Source organism: Anguilla rostrata, chromosome 6 (genome assembly GCF_018555375.3).
Source record: "Anguilla rostrata isolate EN2019 chromosome 6, ASM1855537v3, whole genome shotgun sequence".
NCBI lineage: Eukaryota > Metazoa > Chordata > Actinopteri > Anguilliformes > Anguillidae > Anguilla > Anguilla rostrata.
The window spans coordinates 53,701,872-53,723,280 of record NC_057938.1 but is presented as its reverse complement, the minus strand read 5'-3'; the positions used below and the strand labels follow the sequence as shown (position 1 = coordinate 53,723,280).

Below are 21,409 nucleotides of genomic sequence, written 5' to 3'. Positions count from 1 at the left end.
GCCAACGTCTGTGGTGAAAAAGCACTAACCATCCTGAAGGCATTTAATTTTAATGACGCATTTAGCCGGCAATGAATGTAGCCGTGTCACACGCAGCGACTACGGAAGGATACCCGGACGCAAACTCCCTTCTCTCCGTCCTTGGACAACACTGCCCTCCTGTGTTCGGCTGACGTCATTGACACGGTTTTGAGAGGAAAGGCTTGCTTCCCTGACGTGGCAACGTGAGGGAGCTGCCTTGTCTTTTCGTGGGCAACAGCGATTGGACGCGCGAGCAGTTTGTGTGTTTTGTAATTTTGGACACACAGGTGCCAAACTGAAACGCACTTTTTATGTAAATATAGCACCATATGTCTTCGGCCAAGTTTGGTCACCTGACGTTCGACTTCTGTGCAGTGACTCTAACTTCCTGTGATCTGCATGCTTTTGGAAACTTGCACGTAGACTAGTTTAGGGTTCGTTTTTGGGTTAAAAGAACTACATGTTTTTCGGCTGCTCATTTATACCTGAAAAGGTACGTAGGATCATAGCACTGATAGACTGCAATAACCACTTTGGAATCGTACCGGGTGGGGGGAAAGGCTTTGGGTAACAGTTTTATTGACAGTTTGAGACAAGGAAGTAATCGTTAAAATTAAATGTTCCAATGGTGTGCAATTATACTGCTACAGTTTTGTTTTCAGTGTGGCATTTACACATACGGTGCGTCACAGCGAGTAGCTACTGTACACGTCGAACTTGACAATGACTTAGAAGTGATGCATTAAAGGCTAACTTTAGCCATTTTTTAATTGGATTTAAAAAAAGGCACCACCGTATGCCACTAGCCTGATTCTGTTTACTGACCAGCGCACGTGTTCTCCGAAGCTGATTTACTCAGAAATTTGGGGGTGACAGCAATGCCTCAAATCACAGCCGCGGCAATACTTCAGATTGCTTTGCTGCTGTCAGCACTGCCTGCGCAATACTTGATATCCAAATGGAGCGGGAGCGATACGGTGCAACGACATCGTGCAACGCAACGGTAATAACATTTCCACGGAGCAGACACTTTAAGTTAATTTATTTCCTGCTAAAATTGTACATGATAAATATTTATTAATAACATTACGTAATCAACTTTTTTTTCATATAATTCAAATGTACGGTATTTTTCCATTCCCCCAAAAATGTGTATGCGCAATATATTTCAGGCTCATTGGCGCGTGGAAAGATTTAAGGAAATCTTACCTGAATTTGACCGTGTGGACAGACTGGCTGGACCAATGGATTAATTCGTTAATGTAAGTGAATTTTATTCAAACCGAGAATCAGAATCAAATGAATTGAATTCATCGTTGGACCTTAAATGAATATAGCATCTAAGTTGCACGGAATACGCACTGATGACAGTCCTTGTTTTTCCATTTTGTCACCTTCAGATTTTCTGATGAACCGGGAGATGACGATCAAGGGGAATCTCCCGCTTTGGAGATACAAATGCACGACAATGACCAAGGTTACTTTGGAGGTAGCGCGCGCCATCTCTTTTAGGCACGGGGACTTTTTATTCGCATGAAGTAACATTATTTTTGTGTCATGCAAAAAAATTAACAACTAAAATAAAACTTGGATGCGCAATTTTTTGTAAAGTTTTACGCGTATTTCAAGTTCTCATCCAGATCCGTACTGTAGCATAAATCTAATTACTTAACAAATGATAATTTGGTTCAAAACCCCAGATCACGTTGTGTTGCTAAATTTAAAACTGTATGCTGCTGCTACAAGAAGAAAGTTCCACGGAGAGAACAAGTCGAAATGCACATCTGTGCCAGTCATTTTTGCCTACTGTACACACCCGGGTCCAATGATTTATTAATAATTCAATTAAATCACTTTATTGGACAGTTGGCTCACTCAGGTGGTTTCTTGATTAATCGGTCGCCAATTTTACATAGTGACACAAAGCAGGACCACCCCCCCATAGGGGTCCTCTTCAGGCCCAGGGTCGGTGAGCCCCCTGATCTCCACTGTGGAGTGTGGTTTGTGAGGACCCTGAAACACGCGAGGAGGGGTTTGTCCTGGTGCTGAAAGCCCCCTCCTTGCCCTCCCCAGCCTCCCGGGAGGTCCGCAGTCCCCGGCCCCCCTACGTCCTGCACCGGGTGGGGCAGGTGGTGATGGAGAAGAGGAACCGCATGGTCGGGGTCATCGTCAGCTGGGACGACAGACTCAAGGCACCGCCGGAGTGGATCAAGAAGATGTACTCTGGCTTCGAGGTCAGAGGTCACCACAGTCGTACCCTGCTCTCTTATGGGAATTTGAGTTTTTTTCTTTTTTGAAACTAAATTGAAATGTATTCGCAACACCACTTCACAATTTATTGACAAATGTATAAATTATTTTCTGTTTCAAGAAATAGGAATAGATTACGCTGCTATGCAATATACAGTATAGTCATTGTATCTTCCAAAATGTTCACATTTAAAATATGTTGCTCTATGGGTTTCTGTTAAGGGTGTGCGGACAGTTGCCTGCAGTGCATTTCCTTATGAATAGCCTGGCTAATATTTGTGATGATAATTGTGGCTCACAAGTTCCAGACGTTGACTCTGGAAAGAGGACGTGGCAGCAGGTTTATCAGCAAACACTGGAGTGGCCGCGGCTCAGTCCCAACAGAGGGACACGAGTCGGCCGCCGTCAGTTTACCGTCCCGAGACGGAGCGCCTTTCGCCTCAGAACCGAGGTCTAACGGCTCACCGCTTCTCCGGACAGGTGCAGAAAGCTATGGACACGCCCCACTACAAGGTCATCTTCAGCGGCCCCGGATCCAGCTCTTTCATGGTTGGCTACCTCCCTCAAGCGTCGCTGGAGCTGTTCACAGGCTTCAAGGTACGACAGCTCATGCCCTGTGGGCGCAGGTGTAGGTGTGGAAACAAATGAACCAAGTTCACATTCGACTAAGGTTTGTCCATTCACATAACTGGGGAACATAAGAAACATTTGAATATTATAATATTTGGGGGTGGCAGTGTAGTATGACAGCTGGGGAACTGGCATTGTAACGTAAGGGTTGCGGGTTCCATGCCCGGCTGGGGAGCAACAGCTTTGCACTTGAGCAAGGCAGACAACCTGAATTACTACAGTACCCAGCTGTATAAATTGACTGTATGTTTGAAAATTTTTTTACCATTTTACCCAGATGCCTATATGTAAATGCAAATGGGTAGCTTTGTTTAGATTACAATTCTTAATGTGAAAAAAAATGTGTTAAGTGCCTTTAAATAATATGCTGTGGGGGTAGGTTTTCAAAAGTAAAATTAAAAACGCACATCCTAATCACCAGAGGTGCTGAGGCTGGGGTTCTCTGATGAATGCAAGTAAAACTCTCAGCGCTCGCGATCTCCGACACACACCTTTTATTATGCAAAACAGACAAGGTGGTGGCAGGGGTTAAAAATAAATCAGTACACAAACGGAAGCACCCACCCCCATACATGTGTCTTAAAAAAGGGAAGTCCCCGACCCCCCCCCCCCCGACCCCCACCTCAGCAGAGGAAATGGAAGTGAAGCCTGTAGAAAAGTGTGCAGTTTTTATTGTACGGACATAGTGTACTGTAATTGACTGTTTTAGAACTGAGGAACTGTAAAGGACTGGCCACGTCTGTGTGCAGGTTCAGAATCAGCAGTGCAGTTTAGAGCACGTCTCTGTCTCTGCCGTTTTTAAGTATTTTCATGTGTGCTTGTGTGTATGTGTGTGTGTGTGTGTGTGTGTGTGGGTTCTTGTGGTACAGGTGTGTTGTGTGTGTGTGTGTGTGTGAATGTGTGTGTTGTGTGTGTGTGTGGTGTGTGTGTGTGTGTGATGTGTGCGGGGGTGTGTACACTGTGCTGTGACTGTGTCCTGCTGTGTGTTTCACCAGCCGGACATCCCCACACTGGAGCGCTACTTCAGCCACCATGACGGGACGCGCTTCGTCATGCAGCCCTGGCTGCAGGAGCGCTTCCCTGAGGACTAGCAGCAGGCCGAGCCGCGGGGGTGGGGGAGGGGCCCAGACAGCGCACCCTGCTGGCGGCCGAATGAACTGCGCGACAGCAGAGGGAGAACGAGGCTGAGACGGACGACCGACAGCACGCTGCAGAAATGCGCCGTTCCTGCGACACTGACTGCGACCCCACGCCGCAGGGAATGCGCTGACTGTCACACTGTCACCACGGCGATTGTGATTTTCAGTGACTGAATCAGGTGATTCAATCACTCGTTGAATCACTGAGTGACCGAAGTCCTTTTCAATGCCACGTTCTTGCCTCTCCTGTACCATTCAAATGAACACAACTCAGTGGATCAGTTACACTTAACTACTGTGAGAATCCACCTGAGACCGAGGAAAAAAAAATCAACCTTCACAAAATAAAATATTGCTGGTGACATATGGATTGGTGCATTGATTTTATTCTTTGGTAAATAAAAAGTTGTGCAAGTTGCTCTGGATAAGAGCATCTGCTAAATGCCAGTAATGTAATAAATCTTTTTTTTTGGTTATGGGCAGTACTTTAATCCCCAAATAATTTAAAGCCTCTTCCTCAGATGCAGCGCTACACAGTGTAGCATAAATATTTCGATATGATGCCCTGAGAAACATGAGTGTGGATTCGCACGCTGCGGCCACAGTTAAAGGGACTGTCGAAAGGACGCTACAGAGCATGTGACACACACACGCCCAATGAGCACCAGTGAGAAATTAACTTTGACTAACTAATTAATAACAAGAACACAGTTTGGCAAGTTCAGCAGTCGCTAAAACTAACTCGCCTAGCCGAGCTTGTGAAGGAAAATGTGTAACTGACACCCGCATTTACTTGTAAGGGGCAGTTGTTTTTTGAATCCCTGCTACTGTTCTCACCAGCTGCTGGGAGTATGCTGGGTGGACTGACAGGCCTACCTGAGCAACATTCATAAGGTTAATAGGGATTTACACTGGGGGGGGGGCAGCGTCAGTGTTTTTTTCTGGTTCTGTCTTTGGGTCTGATCTCGAAGGAGACGTACACGTGGGACGACACGAAGACCGTGGCCTTCCTGATGCTGTCCTGCAGGGACGCCAGCGCCCCCCCCGCTGCCCCTCCCTCCTCCGCCTGGCCCGTCCACTCCCGTGCGTCCTCCTCCTTCACCAGCAGGGGGCGCCCCAGGGCCTGTCCCAGCAGGCCGCACACCTCCCGGGCCTTACGGCGGGCGTTCTCCACCGCCGCCAGACACGCCTGTCGCCTAGGAAACGGGTGAGCGCGCTCAGTTATACGGGAGGTTAAAACTTCCATCAGGGCGAGGGCTCAAGTCATTATCGGCTTCAGTCAGTTCAGGAAATGAAATGCCCATAACTTCCTGTAGGGATGTTTCAGTCTATGAATTCAATATCAGGTAAGTTCAGTTCACTTCCTGTGGCCCCAACCCTGAGGGCCACAGTTAAATTAAATCGAGCTTGGACATGTATTTAACGTGGCCCCCTACTGGTGTTAGAGTGAAGTGCAATACACAGTACTGGAGGAAGCTCAGAGCTGATCATCGAAAAAACAAAACTCACTCCATTCCTTTCTAACCTCCACATAATGATCGCTTCCATGAACTGTTACAACTGATTTTAAAGTTTCTTTTAAGCACTGCAGAGAGTTCCCCTCTCTCTCACACCTGTCTAAGCAAGCTGGTTGGCATCTACAGCTTGAAAGACTGGATTCCTATTGGATAAGATCCCTGAATTGGGCGGGACATGGACCTTAACTCTTGATAATGATGTTAAAAACGTAACTCTGCCCTGTAAAGACGTTGAGACCTGTGGCCCAAGGTACGAGTCGGTCGTACCTGAGTTTATTGAGAGAGTCGGCGCTGTGAGAAAACGTGGGCGGACTGACCACCACGCTCTTATCCAGCTTCTCCACCAGGACGTTGCTGACGCTCTGCATCGTGCTGAAATCCGCGAACACCACACTCACCTGCAAACAAGAAATCTCGCTAGTGGAAAAAATACACAGTATGTGTGCTCGTAATCTCTCTCTCTCTCTCTCTCTCACTCGCTCACTCACTCACAGGTCAATGCATAACTTTCTCGAAAGGATAGCTACACCACGATGTGCGGAGTGTGCTTTATCAGCTTCACATTTCCGAACACTCGAGACCACGCAGTTGGCACCAGTCCAATCTACAACTGGCCTTTTAATATTAAACTGAGGAGTAAGAGGGTAAGAGGGGTTCACTACAAACACTATTCTGCATTTTCTTATCTCCTAGTCCTTTTTTTGCACATGCCGAGCTGCTGATAAAATTAATTGCTTTTGTGAATCGCTTTGGAAATTACGCATATTGAGCCTTTGAAAAGCAGAGCAGATTCATATGGGTTCATTAAGTTGGCTATGTCCTTTTTGAGTGATTTATTATGTGTAGGGTTTCTTTTCACATTGAGTGATTGTAGCAACTGGCACATTTTCATTCTGTAGCTCCTTGGTCATACACACACACACACACACAGCTTTCCATTTTCATAAACACAACATAAATACCTCTGCTTCCATGTCATACGCATTGTCACCTCTTCTTAAGACTTTGGTCACTGTGGTGTTCTCTCCCTAAAATAAGAAGTTTGCCATTGAATGGTTACACTTTTTATATCTTCAATTTATCTAACCTAAAAGATATTTAATTTGAAAAAGAAGAGACCCAAAAGCGAATGTTATTTTGAATAGTTAATTACCTAATGTAGACAGTGGAAGTCAGCCGGAAGGCACCTTACTTTCAAGTAAGTTAACTAGCTAACAAGGATCTAAATATTACCGTTTCTACATTTCAATAAGAATAATTGACCAAGAAAAACGATGCAGCTATAACCGATATATCTATCTAGCTAAGTGTTAACTTTGATAGAAAAATAAAAGACAAACGTCTAGAAATTTACAAGCAGTTAACGTAGACAGAAACTGAGCACGTACAATCTTGAAAGTTTAGGTCTTGTAAATCCCCTTTATTAGCTAACATTGTTTTATGTACTGTGTCATTTAGACAACAACATAATTTATTCACCTTCACTTCGTGCTGTCGCAGAGCCTGTAGGATATATTCCAGTCTTCTGGAGACACTATTCGTGACGTCGTTCACCGAATCCTTGCTGCTGCTGACGCTTACACGCAGCGTGGCCCGGTCCGGTGGACCGGACAGCTCGCAACTTCCCGTGACTTGAACCTCTCTTCCAGAGGTTTGTGGCCCACAGGTAGGCGTCTGAATAGTCTTGATCAAGCCTGTTCGGTTTTCATCTCGGAAAGTATCGTCACCGGCCGGTATAAGGGCAGCAAACACCCGAGATGGACTTCCAGCCATCGCTGTGAAATCCAGATCGCTATGGCAACATTAACAGTGTAAACTATAGTAGGACTCGTCTCACAAGCCTTTCCTTGTTCAGTTAAGAAGTTCCGCTACCAACTCTACTATTTACTGAAGAAGTTCCGGTGTGTAACGTCACAGAACAATCAGTGTAAACTGCGAAGAGCCCTTTGTCTTAGTAACGTACGTATCTTTCCCCCATTTTGTTCAAGAGGATGCTATGGATATGTAGTTCTTACCAGAGCGCCACGGACGGACTACAGCTATGGGTATAGGCCGAAAAAACACATCAAAGTGTGTGTTTCCCCAGAAGAGGGCAGCAGAGGCCAAAGTAAAATGCCAAGTCGCTTAAAAATACTTATTCAAAATTAACGCATTATATAGCCTAGCATTAACTATATTTTCCTTGCAATGCGTCTAGAAAAAATGTGCGTGAAAACATGTGAAATTATTCGTTGATGTTTTGTGTTTTAAATTGCCTCTAGATGTTCAATGATGAATGCAGTCGCACGATGATTAGGTAAAAATTAAATGTTTTAGTTTTGCTAATAACTATGAAGACGGTGGTTTTCAAAAGCCTTCAAAAAGTTAGTGATATTTAAATTAGTCCGTGTGCCAGCTTCAGGTTGTAAATGCATTTTTTCTGGTAAACAATTAAAATAAATAAAATAAATAAATAATAATAAAATAATAATAATAATAATTAGTATTATTATTTTATTTGTAGTAGTAATAGTAGTAGCAGCGTTGTTGTTTATTGCTAACATGTGCTCTTCGTTTGCTATATTTCAACAAATATATCTCAAAGAGCCTTAAATTAGGTTGAAGTGCTTTAAATTTCACGTTATTTTCCGAGTTTTTGTTCCATCTTTTAAGCGGAAAAACTTATTTTTTTTTAACGTATTTTTCAGAGGAGCACGGGATTGGATTCATTTTTCGTGTCGAACAATTTTGTCAGAATGAACATGAAATGTGCTGAAGCAATCAATTTGTCTGTGCAAATTTTACTCTGTAATCTGAAAGAAAATAAGTATGCAGTATTGCGGATACAGTTTTTCTTAATGAAATGAATCTACATTAGCTAATGCAGAATAAGGTATTATCTACATAAATATTTTACTGCCATTGCTAGTGTTAATAATAATAATAGCTAGTGCTGATAATAACTACAATAATAGTCTACTACTGCTACTATTACATAATAATAATAATAATAATTGCTCCGTTTTTTAAGTACAGACGGTGAGATTTTTTTAGAATCAACTACTGATAATGCTGTTTTTTAAGTTAAAATTTTGTATTTTTAATCGTAGCCTACATTTCGACTAATCATAAATCATAAAGAAGAATTTTGGTCCACTATCGCTGTGAAAAAATAAATAAATAAATAAATAAATAAATAAACACAGGAAAATAATTATAGTGATGTTGCGCAACGTTTAAAAATATCGAGTATATCGAAATATCGACACGTTAACTAGCCATAATCATTTTAACATAATGTGTAAATCCATATGTTCCACTTTTTGAAAACGTGAACAATCGGTTACATATGCAGTAAGGCATATAGCCTACTATTGCACAAATACGGACGAGAGAATTTAATTCAAATATGTGACATGTCACAACCATAGTTTATTTAGCCTATTTATGATGTATGAGTCATCCCACTGGTTTTAAAAAAAATCTAACTCTCTGATTTGCAGTAGAAAATATAAGCAGGAATTAAAGAGCAACCATATTTCACCTATCTCTGTATTCCGAAGGTTGCAATGATTTCATAACTAGCCTACACGGTTTAATTATGTTTTTCTTAAATGCACCGAAAGTCATTGCACACTTGAACTGGGCGCCTGATTTACACAACGGGAGCCTAATACAGAATCAAACCATACATTTCTTTTAAACTGGACTGTTTGTTTGGTTTTTCCTTAAATATTAAGATGTGAAACTCTCTTTGTAATCACAGCTAAAAATACATGCACATTGGCGTACATATTTGTTGTTATTGTGTCCGATTACACATATCTGAGTTCGGTTTTGAAACAGTATATCTGATACGGTGCCCTTGCCAAAATATACGTGGCCGGCTTTTTTATTTTCATAGCAGTGTGGGCTGTGAATTTGGAATGCAGCCATCCCATTGAAGGAGCGATATCTTCAATTTTTCCAACTGTGACAAGGGGACAGGGGAATGATGTGTCCTTTCATTATCTTCAAGACTGCCGATGTGAAACGGATAAAAACGAGCTGGAAGGCGCGAGCACCCAGGACGGAACAGAGCGAGGCATTATGCGCGAGGAAACGTCTTTCTTGGCCCGCCGCTGGATGTTCTTTCTTTGCAACCCTGATGAGGTACTAAAATTCACACAGCACTGGATCCGTTCCATTTTTCTTCTCTCCGACGGAAACTGTGTACCTCAATCAAGGGCTTTTTAATGGGACTTTCTTTTCATATTGTCCAAGAAAAAAAAAACCACCCTTCATCTCACCATACAGCAATAAATCATTTGTGTTTTTTATGTGGTTCTTTATTTCAAAAGCATATTTATGCGTGGTATTTATGGGCAACATATTGTGCATGCAAATTTGAGAATATTAAGACCTCTATTGTGTTGCGTCTGTCACGATTTTTGAAACGGCCATGTTTTGGTGGGCAGACTTTGAGTCAGAAAATGTACGCTTCCCTCTTCAATTTCACATTTTCTTTTGTGAAAACGGAATATTCTAACGTGTGGGAGATGCATGCATTCCTGCATATCAGCTCTGTCTTAAATCAAACGGGAATTCACGTGCTCTTTTACACGTTTTGGACATTTGAACTACAAGTGAAGATTTTACGAGCAATGTTTCGAACGGTTTTCTGCCAGTTCAAATGTAAGTAAAGATGTATCACGGTTTAAATCTCCAACTTCAGTCATGGAGCGCCATAATGTTGGCTTGTTCTTGATATACTTCAATGATGTCAACGATTTGGCAATAAGTCCACACACCTTGTTTCCCTGAGTTAAATTGCCCTCCGATTGTAGACACTGTGGCCCTCCAGGACTGGAGTTTGACATCGCTGGTTCAGGATGTCAGATGTCGAGTCCTCTTAGAGCAGTTAATGAGAGTACGAGAAGGGAGAAAGGCTTTAATATGACCTGTAACAAAATGATCACTGCTAGACAAAAATAATAAAGCCCAGCCTACTGTAGAGTAGTATATACCTTTTCCCTATGGTGTGCATACACCTACCTGCATCCAGTGACATCTATGGTGTGCATGAATTTCTATTTAAAAATATAATAATTATAATAATTATGCATTAGGCATTTCCCCCCATCACTTCACTTGGGCCATTGGATCTTCCTACTGCCCATTTCTGGTCCACAACTGCCACTCCCAGAACACCGAAGATGGGGTCGTAAGAGTCAGAGCCAAATGTTTCCTACAGAGCATAATGGGAACTGCCAAGTTTGACAAACTCAGGACTCCATCTCCCATCAGCCCTTCGGAAAAGAGTTCCACGGAGCTTGGCTTTACTACCTAGCGGTGTCCTGTCCAAGTGCAAACCAATCCCAGCCCTGCTTTAGTCAGTCGTGAGGCAGGAAACGGCTTTCGGGTGGTGTAAGCTGTTCCACTACAAATACGGAGAGGCAGTCTAGGAACAGGCGCTGTGTTGGAATCTTACGCTGTGGTCTTTGCCAAATAGTGTATTCGTTTTTTTGTTCAGGCAAAATCTAAGACCTCTGTAGCAGTGTGGCCAATTTGTTGTAATTCAGTTAAGCTAAACTGTATGCTTCCTGTCAGTTCAGTTTAAAAAAAATAATGGTGTCATGCATGATGTCACAGTCATCAAAGGTGCTTGGAGGCTTTGAGTGACATGTGGTCCAGTGATGTGGGGCTTGTTTCGGGCGTCTTGCCTGTTCTCCAGCTAACGGGTCCGGCCGTCAGGGTCCTCGCCGGGCTCTTGATGCTCCTCTGAGGCTATTTTTAGTGGCTGTAAAGCCTGGGAAATCAAGGCCGTAGCCCTTTTATAGAGGGGGGGGGGACTCTGCATCTGATTAGATAAATCAACAAGAGGAGTCTCGGCCTTCACAGGGGCAGGAAGAGCTCGGGTGGGTGGCAGTTTATGCCGGGACTGGGGGGGCTGGGGGGGGGGGGGGGGGGGTTGAATAGGGGTACAGAGGGGTTCTGAAGAAAAATTGGGAAGGGGGGGGGGTGGGGAATAAAAACAACATGGCGTCAGGGACTGTGAGATACTGTTTTCCCACGTATTGCCCCCGATCTCCAGTGGATTTTAATTAACTTCCTGCGAATCCCTCCTTTCATTTCTCGGTGTTTGTACAGTATCGGGTTCTGCGCCTCCGCGGACGTCTCTCTCGAGCGAGCGAGCGAGTGATAGAGAGAGAGTTAGAGAGAGAGAGGAACAGATGAGAGAGAGAGATAAAGAGAGAGAGAGAGAATTAAAGAGAGTGAGCGATAGAGAGAGAGATAAAGAGAGAGAGTGAGCGATAGAGAGAGAGACAGAGAGAGAGTGAGCGATAGAGAGAGAGAGTGAGTGAGCGCAAAGGGAAGGATGGAGGAGAGGAAGGGGAAAGCGAGGGAGCGCATAAACGGCGTTTTTAACGCTCGGACGCGTCGCGGGAGGAAGCGGCCTCTGCTGACCGGTGCTCGGGGAGCGATGTGCGCTGTGAGGTCTGTTTGAGTTACCCCGGCCAAAACTGCAGGCATCCCCCGCCTCATTTTCAATCTTCATGCGTAAGGAAAACAGAGAGGAACTAGAAAAAAAAGTATCCTCTCAGCGCTGTAGAATAGCTGCAGAAATAGTTTTTTTTATTAATGACCAGCATTTGCTTGAAGAAGTGTTTTTTTTTACCCTTTGAAGAGTTTTTTTTTTTATTTTCTTCAGAATTAGTTCTAGAACTCCACTGCTTTCAATTACCAGCAGTGATTGTTACATCAGCATTAGAATGTTCAGTTAAGAACATTCTAATCACATACGTATTTGTGAGCTTACACCTTACAGGTTAAGGTTGCTAAGGTGGCACTGTGGCATTTTTTTGGTAGTTTATCTAGTGCTTCTTTCCATCAGAACGTGTTAAGAGAATGTTTTCTTCAGATTTCAGTGTGTTACATTCTCTTTTCCCAAAAAGGAACAATCTTTTAAGACTCTAGACTCCGGACTTTCTGGGCTCCTTCACCTCGAGCTCTGGGTGAAATCAGATCTGTAATGGCGTGTACTATTGCATGCTGGTCTACTGCTTTACATCCTCCTGGGAGAAAGACGCTATAAAGCTGGGAGGGCGAAACAAACTGCAGACACCTGAAAATCAGCTTTAACAAATGCCTCTTAACGTCCTGTAAAAAGCCAAAATAAGGAATAATTAAACGCCGCATTACTGGATTCGCTGAAATAACAGGCGGCATTTTTTCAGTCATTACTTCGTCGATGTGCCTTTTAAAAAAGTGCCTTCCAGCTCCTATTACTTTTAACATGCTTTCCATAAAGCCCTAGATGTTTTTATACTAGCCCAAAGCCCACCCCGTCCCCCCTCCCCCACTCCCTGTTTGCACTATAAATGTAATTTGTCAGGCCTGCATCCTTCGCTTTGGGTAACGAACCTGCAGGGGAGGGGGGCTCACCACTGGGGAAGCGTCGGGGCGACCTGTCAATCTCGGGGGAATTAAACATGCTTGTGTTTACCGCTTCACGCCACATTAGCTCTGAGACACGGTCCGCTTATTGCTTCCACGTGCCGCGCTCCTACCTGTCTGAGCGCTCGAGCCTCGAGGAGACGGGGAGAGGGAGACAGAGGGAGATGTTTCAGGACTGGCGAACGCTTGAGACCCGTGGTAAACGTAACTGTCCGCACACAAACCGAAAGCAGTCACATGACCCATAACCCGGGCACATTTCTGATCCCAGAACATGCACAGAATGTTGGGAAAGTCCGCCTAAACTTTTAGGCACATACAGTTAGACAAGTTTTCTGCATCCCCCTGAAAAATTATCTTTATCCTTTCGAAGAGTAGGTTCTTTGGACTTTTTTCTTCAGAATTCTAATTCAGTGTTCTAGAATTGCCAGTACTGATTGTTACTTCAGCATTAGAATGTTCCGTTAAGAACATTCTTATCACATATTAGTGATTGCATAAGGTCACGAGGAGCAAGACCTTTACGGTCCCTTAGTGGTATGAGGTGCAGTAATAGAGCAGGGAGCCTTTTTCCAAATTTCATACTTTTTTTGGTTGGTTTGTCATCCAAAGTAAAGTGAATTACTTTCAGAAATAAATGTTCTGATTCATCAAAAGGTCCGTCAAGTTATCACTTTTATTTAGCAAGGGCAAAGTCTCCTTGGCTCTGACAACCAGGTTGTTTCAGACAAACCGAAAGAGATGTCACTGAAAGCTCACTTAAAGCATGTAGGTGGGAAAATCCACCTCTCATCGATTGTACAGCATATGCTGCTGCTACGTCTCTCTCTCTCTCTCTCCAGTGACATTTGTACAGAAATGCTCGTTTTTTTAAGGCCCGGTTGAGTTTCAGGGCCGTGTTAAAACTTCAAAGTCTGAGTTTACTGCTGTAACCAGAGCTACTCGAGACGCGAAGAAAAGGAAGGGGCCTAATGAGCGGACTGAAGCAGATGGCTTCCTCGTGGATTTCGCCCTTTTGGAGAGAGACGTGTTTAGCGTATTATTGACAATCCAGGACGATTAAGCGCACTGTAGACTGACATTACGACCAATAAGAATTTATCGCCGTCGCTAAATATTCGTCAAGGGCTCAACAATCCTATCAGCACTCCTGTGACTTAGTCATTTAGAAAAAAAAATTAATTCTTTTTTTTGGGCGGGGGGACATGAGTCATTTTCCTGACAGTGACGTGTGTTATGGGTGGTATTACAGTACCACCTATTGGATGTTAGCGGTAGAGAACCTTACGTGAAGCCACGCAGTCTCCCAGCCTGCTTTGGGGGTTTGCTTGTTGTCGTCACCTGCCCCGTCGTCTCCTTTACAGCTTGTTAGCAACTAACATGGTGTTCGGTCTCGTCTTTATAACACTACGAACCCAAACAACGTGCTGTTTTGAGGAGAACACAGAGTTTATGCAGGCTTCCCTGATGAAAGAAGTTAATCAAGCCATATATAGTTTTGCTGTCCTCATTTGTTCAATTTGTTCAGTTGCCTGCTAGTCATTGGGAGAAAGTTAATTCAGTTTTTTGATCCTGTAAGTGAATAATGTTTTTTTTTCATAGGGCAAACCAGAGGTACCCATCAGAGTTAATCTTAAACCTGAATTAACCTTAAATCAAATTTAGTCCCAAAAGGACGAAACATCGATGCGTACATTGTTAATGCCTTCACAGTATATTATTCTGAACGAAATGCATAACAGACCGTAGCCTAATTATGTTTGTTATGTCTGCGGAACACGTGAATTTAGAACTCTCCCAGTGTTCCGGTCCCTGCAGTTCGGCTACTTGTGAGACGATTAGTGAATGACTTGACATTCCTGGTGAATAAATAAACGGTCCGTTTCGGGTATTGGGTGTTCTTTTTTTTTTTTTTTCCCAACCTGGAATGCGGGATGTCTGAGCCATCACAGAGCCCTTCTCCTTTAGGCTGGTGAGGAGCAGGGGTTTATGGGATAGATCGATCACAAACATGGCCTTGAACAACACCCAGGGCCTGTGTCAACAGAAGTCTAGTAAACAAAAGCAAAGCTTATTTTCTTGCTTACAATACTTTTGCCTGAGGAGACACTGAGAAATGTGTTGGGTATTTTCACTGATTTTCTGTCTCGGTGTATGTTTATCTGTGTCCGCCTGTCTGCCTGCTATCTGTGTTTGTGTGTAGGTGTGTCTATTTGTCTGTCTTTGTGTGTATACTTGTGTGTGTACTGTATGTGTCTGTCTGAGCGTCTGTTTGTTTATGTGTCTGTCTGTGTGAGTGTGTTTGTGTATGTATGGATCTGTGTGTATGAATATTTGGGGGGTTGGGGTGGGTTGAGATGGGCCAGTGACTACCAGACGACTACACCTGTGACAGGGCATCCCCAGCCACAGCCACTATCCGATCCGCCTTCAAACGGAAGGAAGCCGTCCGGTCCAAACCACCCCCCCCCCCCTAATAACAGGGGATCAAGAATCCCCAAGCAGGCCCTGCGCTACTCCCCAGACCTGTAGGATCATGGCAAAAGGATTTTAATTTTGGGGAGGGGGGTGGGGGGGGCAAAAAGGTTAAGACGGGTAATTTCCGCGGCGGGCAGATGAAGGGGAGAGGCCACCCGGGGACGCCCTAATTACGCAGGTCGCGGGCGAGGCGGTGTGCCGGGCCTAATCTCCCCCTGACCCCGGCGCACGGTCCGGGGGCTGTTAGGACACCCCTCGCCATTGTTTGTCACTCGCCCCCTCATCCGCGCCCCCCCCCCCGGTCCCCCAGTGGAGGGTCGCTTTTTGGAAGTCAGGCTAAGTACATTAATAACACCCCAGGCATCTTATTACAGGAACTCCCACAATCTTACGCTTCCGCTAACCCGCGGGGTTGTTTTTAAAATACGTCTTTACTTCTGCATATAAAGTGTGAAACTGGAGTTACATTCATTGCACACATTCACTGTGATCAATGTGGAGTCGTCAAATGTAAATCATACTTCTGTCCACCGTGATAGCAAATACAGAAACCGCTCTCATAAAATTCAGTAGGTGACGGACTGAAAATATGTGATACTGGGTTTACTTCCATATCAAAGAGAATAAAAGAGCAAGGCATTCAAAAAAAACCAAACATTCATTGTGACCACTCTGGGTGTCTGTTGTAAATTTGAGCAGCAAATCATGTGTCATGTCAGTTTTTCTTTAGTTATCGTGTACAATGTAATGACCTTTTCATTGCTGGTGAAAAATAAATAAATAAATGTTGGGCAAGGAAAACGCCATCTTGCTACATCCTTATATTTATATGCTTGCTTATTCTAATGAAACAAAAATGACTGCCAAGCATTGTATTTTCAGAAGGATTCCATTTGTGGAAGAAAGAGCACATATTCGATCAAGAAGGGGAATCAGGGGCTGTAACGCTGGACATCTACTGCACTGAGACGAACAGAGAAGCAAGCCTGTGGTAAGGAAAAAATTCATTCCTTCATTAATTCATCCTGTCATTCGTTTATTCATTCATATCTGTTCACACTCAAATACCTTTCAGTTTTTTTTCCAGCATATATAAAACACAAACAGAGCTCAGATAGCGTACAGAGCACGGTAATTGAATCATTGGAGAGGGCTTCAATTTAAACAAGGGGGCGAGTCTAGCTCCTCTTACAGGCTGCCGTGGGCTATTGTTCTGAGAGTGGAGGGAATGAATCACATGACCTCTCACTTTAGGGGCTCGCTGTATCTGTATCATTCGCCTCCAGGGGCTGTATAGGGTTTCTCAGTACCAGTGAATTATTGCATTGACACTACAGCTGATATCCATGAAATGTGCTGCTACAGGGAAAATCAACGGTCTTTTTGCAGATGTACATACCTTTAGCTGGGTAATAGGTCTAATAATAATAATAATAATAACAATAATAATAATAATAATAAGAAGAAGATCTTTATAGATATGCCACTGTTCACACTCAAATATCACTGTAGAAAGTCAATAAAAACGAAAAAGGTTGATAAGCAAGAAAACGTAGGATAAAAATAAAATGCATTTCAAAAACTGGAGAAAAATATATAATAAATATTTATAAATACAATTGCGTGGCACGTGGCGGGATTATCGGACGGTTTGGTGCTACTGCAGAGTTCAAGGCTGAGGTTCTTTCCACACATTTAGATGTTGCCTGTAATTTGATTTGAGTTTTTCCCCAAAACTTCTGTCCTGCCCCCGCATTTCAAACTCCGGCGAATTGTCTTGGACTGGGTTTTCAGCACAGCGTAAATGAACGCCAGAACACATAACATTTGTACTTATTCAGTTTATTTGATTTTCCAGCCGTCTCTGTCGATAATTCATCGAAAATGCACAGTGCGATGTGCTCATCTAATCTCGTTACATTTTTCCAGGCTTACAAAACCTGTTCATGACCAGAAGTTTACAATTATTATCAGGTTTATGATTCCATCTGTTCGTCAGATTGTATTAAATATATAATTGCCCAAGATTTTCTTTTTTTGAATATATATTCACAGTTGAACTGTAGGTATATGCAGAAATTAGCAGTTGATAGTTTCTGAATGAGCCATTATATGAATTAGGATGGATTTGCCATTTGTGAACTGTAGTGTGGAAGCTGGTTGCAATCTGCCATTCTGTCATCTTCCTGTACAGGTGCAGACTGAATGGAAGTGACGTGCGATTTTCAATTTAGTGAAACCAGTCATATTGTTGATTCAGAATAAAAAAACAAATGCCGTTTCTGCAAACTCAGAAATTAATCTTCTGCAGTCTCAGACATATTTCATCAATGAAATGCATAAAACTAATATATGAAGTGTTACCAGTTTTTTTATTTTAAAAAGAATTGTGTGACATATCAAACCTCAATTTAATATATTTCTCAGACATTTTTGTGCCCTCCACTTCCCCCCTAAAAAATACTAAAAAAAATAAAATAAAAATGCAGCTTTGCGAGCTAAAAGATTAATGAGAAGAGTTATTCCTTTAATGACAGAGAATACGACCGCACCATGAAAATACCGCCTGGCTCCAGACTCTCCTTTCTGGGTCCCCTTATTCTCCTCTTTTTTTCTCTCCAGATGAAATTAATTGAGGCCCAGTTTCTCATCCAGGCAGAACCCACCCCCCCTGCACCCCCCTGCCCCCCCCCTGCCCCCCCCCCATTCCAGAGACATATTGAAAGAGTTGTGTTAAAGTGGGAGGAAATGGCACAGCTGAGGAGGTTAGCGGTCAGCGGTTAGTGCGCCCATTCGCCTGCGGGCCGGCCCGTTGTCAGGAACGCAGGGGCTTGGGTGAAACGGGGAGAGGAGGGGGCCCCGGTTACGGGGGTCCCGGGTTCGGCTGCTTGGGGGGGCCGTCGCTCTCGGGCAGATTCTCCGGCGAGCGGAGCAGGTGTTGACAGGTCCCCCTGCCCCCCCCTCGTCCCCCCCCCCCCAGCTCTGGGAATGCCGGAGGGCGGTTTCGGCGTCCCCTCAAAAAAGCTGCCGTCGGATTGACAAGTTCACGGTCGGCTGGGACGATTGGAAACAGTTGTGGGTGGGGCGGGGGATGGAGAGAGAGAGGGAGAGAGAGAGAGAGAGAAAGGTGGAGGAAAGGGAGAGAGAGAGGGAGAGAGAGAGGTGGGGAAAATAGGGAGGAACAGTGAGACAGAGCAGCAGCGATGAACGCATGGGCTCAGAATAAAATTTAGCACTGATTCTTCTCTCTAAACCTCCCAACACCCACCTACCCCCCACCGCCCTTCCACCACTGGTCTGGATCTGCTTTCTAATAAAGCCTAAGGAGAAACAGTGGAGGCGTGTTGGGGGGGGGGGGGTTCCTGTATCATCCCTTCATCACTGGTCTCTATCTCTCAACATTGTTTTTTTGTGTGGAAAAACCCATCCTCCGTAGTCCCACCATTCACAGGGGTCCCGCCATCCCGAGAACCTCCAGCGCCCCCTGGGGGTGGGAGGGTGAAAACATTGCGGCCCCAATGGAGCTCTGGCGTGGGGAATTTTTCACGGCTGTCATCTTCATTTCCTGGGGGTGGGCAGCCCAGGCCCCCAGATACCATCTATTTCCACCATTTTATTTTCCCATTTCAGAAACTGTATGTGCGCAACTTCAGTGAGAGATGTTTTTTTTTTCAGCCAAGATAGTCCACTGTAATGGGTTTTGACGCCACTTATATACTTTCCAGCTGGACCTCTGTCATCGGCTCTGATGAACCAATGAAAAGACATGATTAATGGCAGTAAAACAGGATGAAAAGATGTGGCGAGGCAGCCATGATGGCGACAAAGGACCCGAGCGAGGATGTGATCGCAGAGTGAATCACTTTGTCAGACTAAGTAAAAATCAGCATGTTTTCCAGATTTTGTCATTTTGATGGGAAGGAAAAATGACTCAACTCGAATGTTTTCCACAACGCATTTTTCTTTACCATCATTTTAAACAAAATCTAGGGGCAATTATCTTTGTCCTTAACTGCAGGAATACATCAATTACGCTTTCGCCACTATTGAGATATTAGTCTTGGTATTTCATTAATTAGTACAACTGCCAGACTCGTCACACTGTTTCAATCACAAAGCCATGCTGTGAACGAAGTCCACAGCTCAAAGCGCAGACAAAGCACATTTCAGTTGGACCGAGCAAAGGTTAGCACATTCTTAGAACTGCTTTGATTAAGAAAATAATATTGGATCCCATTGAACGAATGATAAGAAAAACATGATAAGTGAATTGCACGAGAGGTGGCAGTTGAATATAGTGGTTAAGGAACCTCTAACCTAAAGGTTGCAGGCTTGATTCCAAGTAGAATAACTGCCATTGTATCCATGAGCAAAGTACTTAACTTTAGTAGATATCCAGCTGTGTAAATGAATACTATGTAAAAATGCTAAATGTGTAAGTCGCTCTGGATGAGAGCACCTGCTAAATGCCTGTAATGTAATCTAAAGAATGTACAAGAAGTTGAGGTGAAACCTGATTGGTCAAACACTACTTTTAATTTTTGAATTATTATTATTATTTTGGTTCTTTTCAAATGTAATTCAATACAGCAACGGAAAATGTGGAAAGCAACCTCCATTCAAACCTCCATTTCAGTGAAACGTCTCTCGATCTCTTTCCCCTTTCTGAAAGATTGTTGTAAATGCCTCCCAACGACCAAACGCTGGTGGAAGACGTCCAGGCCTGTTAAGAGAGATCTTTAACGGTCGAGGTGAAAATCTCCTGTCCGCGTGCCAACGGGGGTGTCAGTTTTTCCCTGGCCCTAGTCTAACAGGCTCGCAGATCAATAAAGTTAATTTGAAACATTCACACTCTGCCGTCTGAAATCAACCGTTTAACGGCTCGGTGTTCCCGTAAAAACTCCAAACGGCTTCCTTTGATTTATTGGAGCAATAAGCGCGAAATTTTTTTTGGAATGCCAGCTCGACGAAGAGGGAAATAAGGGTCTGTTTGGATTCGTTTCAATGTTCTAAGACTGGCATGTTGAAAACCGCACTGCAATATATAGATTTAAAAAAAAAAAAGTTTTTAGTGTTTCCCGAGTAAACAGAAACAAGATGGTAATATGATGTTTAAATGTGTAGTCGATAAAATGGTTAACATATTATTCAGAATGATGTGACTGCAATTAATTATGTTGTGTTTACCTGTAATAAATATCTATGCTTTAGGACCATAATATTGTTCATAAGATGGATGACAAAATATCGGAGAAATTTTGCCCTTTCATGTCAGCACAGGTTGTGTTGTTAAGAATTCAATGGCTCACAATTACAGAAAGAATTTAAGTACCGTGTACAACAAAATGTTGCAGTAATGCTCAACATAATTATGGCCAAAACTGGTTCTTTCGCTGAAATTTTTGAAGTGAAAATTGTATTTTTTTAAAAAGTGTTATAATTTTATTCAACAGAACCATCATTTAAAGCTGAAGTCACAGAGCTCGGTGAAATCCAGTGAACGCAGCTGTTGGTTGGTGGTGCTAATTCAGTGGTTCTCTGCCAGGTGCCATTTTGATACATGTTCAGACGTTTCTGGAGCTGAAGTGATATGAGAGGTAATAGAATACCGTCAGTATTCTTCTTTCTGACTTTTTTTCCCTTTCTCTTTCTCTCTGTTTCTTTCTCTCTGTTTCTTCCTGTCCCTTTCCCCCCCCCCCCCCCCCCCCTCTGTAGAGTTATGGTTGTCACGGGGCTCTCTCTCCATCACGTCCATGAGTCATGGCGGTATGCTGAGCGTTGGGGACACGCGCCATAAAAACTGTATTATTATTATGTCCTTCCAAACCATGCCTGAGCGAGATTTTTTTCTTCTTTTTTTTTTTTCCAAAAAAAGCCGCTCGACGATTGGCTAACGTTCACGCGGCACACCTACGACTGTTCCGTCCGCCTGTTTCCTCGTCTTCCTCGTCTTCCCCT

At 43.6% G+C, this 21,409-nt stretch overlaps 2 protein-coding genes across 3 annotated transcripts; one reads left to right on the top strand and one right to left on the bottom strand.

Annotated features, from left to right (window-relative positions):
* Window positions 1-214: 214 nt before the first annotated feature.
* si:dkey-261l7.2 (uncharacterized protein LOC569751 homolog) lies at window positions 215-4,403 on the top strand. Of its 2 annotated transcripts, XM_064340558.1 has the most exons (7): window positions 215-514; window positions 868-1,024; window positions 1,194-1,283; window positions 1,422-1,510; window positions 2,095-2,255; window positions 2,752-2,868; window positions 3,897-4,403. In XM_064340558.1, the coding sequence occupies exons 2-7, from the start codon at window positions 900-902 to the stop codon at window positions 3,990-3,992; spliced, it is 678 nt and encodes a 225-aa protein (XP_064196628.1). In that variant the 5' UTR covers window positions 215-514; window positions 868-899; the 3' UTR covers window positions 3,993-4,403. The 2 variants fall into 2 exon arrangements, with proteins under 2 accessions (XP_064196628.1, XP_064196627.1); XM_064340557.1 differs by having other exon boundaries at window positions 216-1,024.
* Window positions 4,404-4,410: 7 nt separating this feature from the next.
* Window positions 4,411-7,549, bottom strand: irak1bp1 (interleukin-1 receptor-associated kinase 1 binding protein 1). Its single transcript, XM_064340554.1, has 4 exons — window positions 7,037-7,549; window positions 6,520-6,585; window positions 5,825-5,955; window positions 4,411-5,236 (listed from the first exon to the last, which is right to left on the bottom strand). The coding sequence occupies exons 1-4, from the start codon at window positions 7,328-7,330 to the stop codon at window positions 4,969-4,971; spliced, it is 759 nt and encodes a 252-aa protein (XP_064196624.1). The 5' UTR covers window positions 7,331-7,549; the 3' UTR covers window positions 4,411-4,968.
* Window positions 7,550-21,409: the final 13,860 nt, after the last annotated feature.